General features: G+C 40.3%; 1 protein-coding gene across 1 annotated transcript; it reads right to left on the bottom strand.

The window, feature by feature from the left end:
• Positions 1–1,595: 1,595 nt before the first annotated feature.
• hint1 (histidine triad nucleotide binding protein 1) lies at positions 1,596–4,302 on the bottom strand. The gene is made up of 3 exons (XM_036595505.1): positions 4,107–4,302; positions 3,245–3,349; positions 1,596–1,926 (listed from the first exon to the last, which is right to left on the bottom strand). Exons 1-3 carry the CDS (start codon positions 4,215–4,217, stop codon positions 1,762–1,764), a joined length of 381 nt encoding a protein of 126 aa, XP_036451398.1. The 5' UTR covers positions 4,218–4,302; the 3' UTR covers positions 1,596–1,761.
• Positions 4,303–8,225: the final 3,923 nt, after the last annotated feature.

Raw genomic sequence — 8,225 nt, 5'->3', positions numbered from 1 at the left:
CCTATTGGTTAGAGCGCTTCCCGCTCAATTAATATTTATGAAGTCCTCTCCTCCTCGGACTCCGGATTGGCTCATGTTTTAAACGGCGAATCTGAAACTGGGATCGAGTCAATTTTACGCTTCTAACAAAAGTATAGATGTAAAATTGGATGTAGCTGTTAGAGGTGAGTAGAGTAAGCGAAACCCATACTCAGGTCAAAGTACTGCTGCTTCTGTGAAATAAAGACTTAAGTTAAAGTCAAAGAGTAGAAGCACAAAAATATAAAATATTTTTTGTATGATTACATAAAAATACTATGATCATTCATAGGAACTGATGTTTGTTACACTCTGTAGTAAGAGGAAACGGTTCTATATAGGACAACTCAAAGAACCATCTGAATGCTTAAATGGTTCGTTTCCATGATAAAGAAACTGTTTTACGCCTGTAGGTTTTAAAAACGGTTCTATATAGCACCAAAATTTGTCCTGCAAAGAACCTTCCTTTTATCCCATAGAGCACCCTATTTTGCTAAGTGTGTAACCCCCACTGTTCTACTCACGTCTAGATACTTGCTTCATGCAAAACATTAGGTTAAATAAGGTTTCTCTCAGGGTCATGTGGTTTGTGTTGTAATTCATTTGTTAACTTACAATTTTATTAAAATACTTTTTCCCATATCAGATGAGATTCCCATCTTTCCCGGTGCAACTCTACACCATTTTTACTTACTAGGAAACTTTTATAAAACAGACAGTCTTCCTTGTTCTATTTTAGTGTAATAACTAATAGCTTATGTCTTTAAGAGGAGCTGGTTCTTACATTTTAGCAAAGGTGGAACTACTGACATCACCATAAACTGCTTAGTGTGCACACACTGCTATATAGAACAGACTCACTGAAACTAATCCTCGTAACCTGTGGAAGTCTGGAACATTTACTGCGCTTTTGTCAGATAACACCTAATAATTCTTAATGTCTTGTAACGTCCCATTGCCTTGCATGGGCTGACCTGCAACAGGAGTCTTTCCAGCATACTGAACCCTCCACACGGTCTAGAAAGGCACATCTGAACATAAGTAAGTTAGCTATTACTTTGGGTTTGGTGTAAAATTAAAAACTACATTCCTCAAAAACTATAGGTGCTGTGAGATAAAGTCCTCTGTCAGTGCATGAAAAACTGGGAGCACAAGTAGGATTATCTTATTTTTAGGCCACAAAAAAGGACTTGGCATAGCTACTGCTGAGAATGATGTCAGGGGACCAGCAGATGGATGAGCTCAGGCAGTCATGGAAAGATGAGAAAGGAAAGCAAGCAGTAAGACTAGACGACATATAAAAAGACAGAATAAACAAAAGGATATTAACCACTACCATGCTGGTATCACTGCTGTGCTGAGAAGAGTCCACCACCCAGCAGCGGTCCTGTGGTGGTCCTTTTTCACTGATGGGTGGGATAGACGGGTTGCTGACCAACTGCACAGCAACGGATGGGCTAGTAATGCAAGAGTGACCTCTACTGGATGGGTTAACCTATTACAAAATGTCTCAAGTAAGAGGCTTGCTTAAAGCCCAAAACAGCCCTGCTGTGCATAATCAATGAGAAACACAGGTGTGGGAGATGGTAAGTGCATTTATTGAATTTTCCCTGTTGTATCCTCATAACAGACTAACATGACATTACAGAACTAGCATGGCTATCTGGTGCAAAGACCATACAACTGTTCGATTACTGTTCAAACTACTGACGTGACTTGAAGTGGTGACTAGGACTCGAGCAGTTAGCCTGGGGGCCAGCCCAACTGACGGCCACCCAGAACATGGACGTGGACATGGTAAACAGACTGACCCCCATCAGGGCCGTCATTCAGCACCAGTCGGTAGCCTCTGGGTAATCCCACCTGCTCTGCACACTTCTTTGCGACGATCATCAAATGCCCAAGAAGCTATAGAGAGCGAGAGAGAGAGAGAGAGAGTTATAAAGCAACCTAATATTGGATAAAATCTAAACCAAATAAAATCACCTGGAATATGACTACTCAGAACCATCTGGCTGAAAAGTAGAGATGCATGATAATATTGGAATCACACCGGTATCGACCGACAACTGCGTTTCTTTTTCTCCCTTCTTCTCTTTTGTCACATTGTAACCATGATGTAGGTAAAGGTGAAATTTTATATATGCATTTCTAACATTTTCACAAAGTATGAAACAAGGAAACAGCTTAATATTTTCATTTTGTGAAAGTTCCTAATGCTGACTGATGCAATTTAAAAGCAATTATTCCCCTGGGGTCCCTCACTGCACCAACAAAATGAAAAAGCGAATATTTTTATCATTACTGTTTTATTTGTCAAATTTCATTCTGTGCTGAAAATATTAAATTAATTGATGGAAACCTTAGCTTTACAAATAAAAAAAACAAACAAACCAACAAACAGAAAAGACGTGGTATACAATTGGTGGGCACGTTGATGGAGCTCATGGGCTTAATTATGAATAGCCAAATTCATGGCATATAAAATAAATAAGTAAATTGTTCAAAGCATTTTAGAAGAAACTTCTGCAAATTTTAATTTTTGGAACCACTGAAACCTTTTGGAATAACTTTCATAAAACAGATTTGCGCTCTGCTTTGCTCACTGAAAAACCTTCATTTCTTTATTTACTTGCTGCTCCGGTGTGGAACTTTTTTTTGTGCTGAACTGACAAAAATACCAATGTACCTGCTTGCTGGCGCTCCTCAATATGCTGCTGAATAGAGAAGCACATCGAAGTTGTTCCAGGTGAAGACAGATCTGCTGACTGTGTGTCTAATGATGCTTCTTTCCAAGCAAGTAATGCGCATTTGAGTTTAGCAGAATTGCAATTAAGTAGGCCGTTAATTAGAAAACTATCATCGGTGATTTGCTCTGCAGCACACATTTCTACCAAACTCCCTGCAGTGCTCAGAGTCGACCTGCTATCTTCCCACCGAACTTATCAGTCAGGTGATGCACCAACGGCACATGATCTGATGATGATAATCAGGGGGCTTCCAATCCAAACAATGCATAAAACATTAGAGAAACTGCTCTAGTTTGTGTGTTCTGCCCAAGAAAATCTAATATAAATACACAAAAAAGGAGAACATGACTATAAAACACTTGTGGGTTATAAAATGTATTCAGTGTTGTTTTATGCATGTCCTGTTCTGCCCCCTCCTACAAAAGAAGACAAACCGTGTGACAAGCTAGAACAGCTCTAAAAGGGTCCATACTTACTGCAGCGTCACCGTCCTCAGCTTTGGAAAGCTGGGCTATAGGTTTTCTCGGCACTACCAAAAAATGAGTAGGAGCCTGCGGGGCCACATCATGGAAGGCTATGCACTTGAGGACAAAAGAAAACAGAAGTGGAATCAATACAAATATATAATTCACAATACGTGGCACAATAAGATTTTGCAATGTTTAGAAACTTGAACACTTTTTCCCTCATTTTTATGTTTTATGTATGAAAACTTAACTGAAGATTTCGAAAAATAACACTGATTAAACACAGGATTGAACGCAAGCATTGCAGTCCAGTCAGTTATGACTGGAAAAGAGCGTAGTGCCTTCAGAAAAGACCACAGCACCAAAACCCACTTTGATACGACTGCAGTGAATTTCAGCCCTGATGCCCTCACAGTGATAAGACTGACAGTTACACAAGCTAAAACGGGTTTGTGCAGATTTCTCTTCAGCACACGTTTTACCTACCTTACCGTTCACAATACAACCCAGGGGCTAATCATTTCAGGAGCTAACCAAACGAGCTACTGACTTTTAATATGATATCCAGGCAACTTGGCTGCGGCTGCAAGGCGTTAGCAAACAGGCTAACAGCAATGAAAATGCACCGCACCTCGTATGATAACATTTTGTTAGAAATACACACATTTTAGCATTTAAGGACAAGATAAACGGGCTTATATTTAACACACATGCAGTTATTTATCCACACGCATGGACGGTCCTCAGATTAAAAAGCTAACTTAACGTTACCTGCAACCATACAGGCAGATACCGAAAGCTAAAGTTAGCTTATAACGCTGCAGGCTCGCGGAAGTTAACGCTATTTAACATTTCAATACGCAGAATTTACCTGATCGTCTTCGTAGATAATTTTAGATGGTATTTCTTTCCTAATTATTTTCCCGAAAATCGTATCTCCTCCGGGCTGCGCAGTTTGCGCCTTGGCAACCTCGTCAGCCATGGCGTGGAGCTACACTGCGGCCCCGAGCAGAGATCACACAGACCGGAGCTCTGAGCGGCTGCTGATCTCCAAGCGCTCTCCACCGGAAGTGCCCTCCGAAATGACTCGATTTGCTGCGGGGAGCGTTTGGAGATCAGTGAATGGCCTGGGGCGCCTCGGCTGTATGAACACGCCATAAGGCCAAAAAGACAGAGTCCAAAAATAAACTGTGTGCGCGCCGCCTATCAAGGCAAGATCAAACAAGACTAATTCTGAATATCACGCATCTCCCTACTGTATAAATAATGCATTGCATTAGTCTTGAAATATATCTTTTACACACAAATCGTGCACTAAAATTCAGTTTGAGCTGATTCAACCATCAGAAACCCGCCAAAGCGACCTTCAAGGTCGGTGATTGTGATTCTACGTATAGACGGTATTTGAAATTAGCCAGGAACACATAAAAGTACACATTAAGTTATTTTATGTATGAACTAAATAAATTGTTATTTAAAACTGTAGTATGAATACATAGGCTATAACTATAATAGGGACACCTGCAGACTCTATTGGGTGTATTCCCTGCACCAAACCACTAAGGTTTTGATAAGCAGCTGGGGAGCTGGATCAAGTGTCGGGGGCGTAAAGGGTCCTCAGATCTGTAGATGGAACCACTGTCTGTATGGTGTAAATGGGGCCACTGTGTGAATACCCCTAAAAGTGGTACCAGTTGAGGCCCATGGTTGCATTTTCACAAAAATTGCTGCAAATCTTATATGTACTTCTTTTATACACCGATCAGGCATAACATTATGACCTTATAGGTGCATATATACTTCATATATAGGTGCACTTTGTAGTTCTACAATTACAGACTGTAGTCCATCTGTTTCTCTGCATACCTTTTTAGCCCCCTTTTACCCTGTTCTTCAGTGGTCAGGACCCCCATGGAGTGCACCTATGTAGTAAGTGGAGCTGATAAAATGGACAATGAGCGTAGAAACAAGGAGGTGGTCATAATGTTACGCCTGATTGGTGTAAATACATAATGCTATAATATTTTATCACCAAATGTTAGGAAAATGTAAAATATCACAGGTCAAATGCTTTCTCAGAGGGTTGTCAAGGGTTGCTCCAAAACAGAAGAATCAGTATCACTTTATTTTACCAAGTGTTGAACATACACAGAATCTGTCATGGTGAATGCACACATGTATGACATGTAACATACTAAACAGGCCAGACCAGCACACAGACTATTAACAAGTATTTAGCTAAGGGACAAATAAATATGAATACAATAAACAGAATAGAGAATAAGAGAATAATAAAACCTCAGCCACATTGATTTAAACTCAGTTTTTCACAATTCCTGACATTTAATCCTAGTACACATTCCCTCTTAGGTCAGTTAGGATCACTACTATATTTGAAGAATGTGAAATGTCAGAATAATACTAGAGACAGTGATTTATTTCAGATTTTATTTCTTTCATCACATTTCCAGTGGCTCCTAAGTTCACACACACACACGGTTAGTTTTTGGTAACGTTGCCTTTAATTGTTGGGTCAAACGTTTTAGGTAGCCTTCCACAAGCTTCTCACAATACATTGCTGGAATTTTGGTCCATTCCTCTGATAGAACTGGTGTAACTGAGTCAAGTTTGTAGGCCTCCTTGCTTGCACATGCTTTTTCAGTTCTGCCCATAAATTTTCTATGGGATTGAGGTCAGGGCTTTGTGATGGCCACTCCACTACCTTCACTTTGTTGTCCTTAAGCCACTTTGCCAACTTTGGAAGTATGTTTGGGGTCATTGTCCATTTAGAACACACATATGTACCTAAGCTTTAACTTCCTTTTTACATTTTACTGTTGATGTATATGTTTTTGTACCTCCTTCCTCCAGCATCTTCACAAGGTTGTTTGCTGTTGTTCTTGGACTGATTTGTATTTTTCATCTGTAGGAGACAGAATGTGTCTCCTTCCTGAGCAGTATGATGACTGCATGGTCCTACTGTGTTAAAACTTGCATCTTATCGTTTGTATAGATGAACATGGCTTTTGGAAATTGCTCCCAAGGATAAAGTTTTTTTTTTTCTCTCATGTCCTGATTGATTTCTTTTGATTTTCCCATGCTAAGCAAAGAGGCAAGTAGCCCTTCAAATACAGAAACACAGGTTCACCTTCTATTAACTCAAATGATGTCCATTAGCCTATCAGAAGCTTCTAAAGCCATGATGTCATTTTCTGGAATTTTCCAAGCTATTTAAAGGCACATTCAACTTGGTGTATGTAAAATTCTGACCCACTGCAATTTTGATATGGTGAAACATTTGTTGGAAAAATTGTCATGTATAAAATAGATATCCTAAACTTGAGAGGATAAATATAAGTTTCAGTAACTTCAACCTAACATGTATGCTTATGACTTCAACTGTATACCGTAATACAGTAAGGGAGGTTTGTTAGATTCAGTTTAAAATTGAAGTGTGTCTCCACTGTGGTTAATAAGAGCTACAGCTCTGGGGAAAAAGTTGTTAGCATGTCTGGTTGTGCTAGCTTTGATGGCCCTGAATCTTCTACCAGTGGGAAGTTTCTGGAAGAGGTGACATCCAGGATGAGAGGGGTCAGCTGTAACTTTGCCAGCGTGCTTTTTGCCTGCTGTTGTAGAAGTCCTTAAGTATTGGCAGACTACATCCAGTGGTCCTCTCTGCTGTTTTGTGTATGTGCTGAGTTTGGCTTGTTCTTGTGAGGTGGAGGAACCAAACCGGATGGTTATGGATGTGAGGATGGACTGTACGATCTCTGTGTAGAACTGGATACACAGGCTCTGTCGTAGGTTGAATTTCTCAGGAAGAACATTCTCTGCTGTGCTTTCCTGGTGTTCCTCTCCTACTTCAGGTCCCTAGATATGGTGGTGCCCAGGAACTTCAGTGACTGACAACACAGCGGAAACCACAGAGCCACTGATGTTGGGGGGTGGGGTAGAGAGGGGGAGTTGTGCCTGAGGTCCACCAGAATCCCTACAGCTTTTCGTATGTTCAGCAGCAGGTGGTTGCTGCTGCACCAGGACCACAGCTGCTCAACTTTCTGTATGCAGACTCATCACTGTTGACTATCAGGCCCACCACAGTAGTGTCATCTGTAAACTTTAAGAACTTCACAACTTGTTCCTTTATAACAGTAGTTAGTGTAGAGACTAAAGAAAAGTGATGAGGGCACACAACACTGTGGCACTCCAATACTGAGGGTCCGGGGGTCTGACGTGTTTACCAAGCTGCCTCTGCTGTCTCCTGTTTGTAAGGAAATCCATGGTCCATCTGCAGATGGGATCTGGCACAGAAAACTAGGAGCAAGAGCAAGGTAGAGCAAAGTATATTCAGTAGAGGGTATGTTCTTTAATTCGGCATGTGAGTACGTGTTCGGAGTACGTGACAACTGGGATATGTAGTTTTTACACCATCAGGTATAGAATACTACACAATACTATACAATACTAGGTATAGAATGTATACGGTAGGTAATATGATGATATTTATCATTACCGTGCCAACTGACATCATATTTTATCACAGCATCCTTTTATTGTTAGTACTTAAAGCACATTGACCTATGGCATGCGTAATTACAAAGAGAGCCAAATTAGTCTTATAACAGGTCAGTGTGCTTTAATAAAATCGCTGTATTTGTAGTTTTGAGGTTAATAGTGGTTCTTTGTCTCTTCTAAAAATGAAGTATTGTAATGTGATATTTTTGATGTATCACCCACCTCTAACAGAGTGCTTAATCCCCATATTATTGCTGAACACCATATACAATAGGACTGTACAATAGAATAATGACCTATCAAATTCTCTACCACTAAGATCCCAACACAAGCAAAATTTAGTCATCCTTCCAGATTCCCTACCACTAAGATCCCAACATAAGCAAAATTTAGTCATCCTTCCAGATTCCCTCCAAAATACATCACAGACGTCTCCGTGAACTGGCTGCTCGTGAATGAGTACAGATACAACAAGCTA

The sequence above is a fragment of the Colossoma macropomum genome, unplaced genomic scaffold, assembly GCF_904425465.1.
Source record: "Colossoma macropomum unplaced genomic scaffold, Colossoma_macropomum, whole genome shotgun sequence".
NCBI classification, from domain to species: Eukaryota; Metazoa; Chordata; class Actinopteri; order Characiformes; family Serrasalmidae; genus Colossoma; species Colossoma macropomum.
The sequence above is the reverse complement of the archived record's forward strand: the minus strand, read 5'-3'. Positions and strand labels throughout refer to the sequence as shown.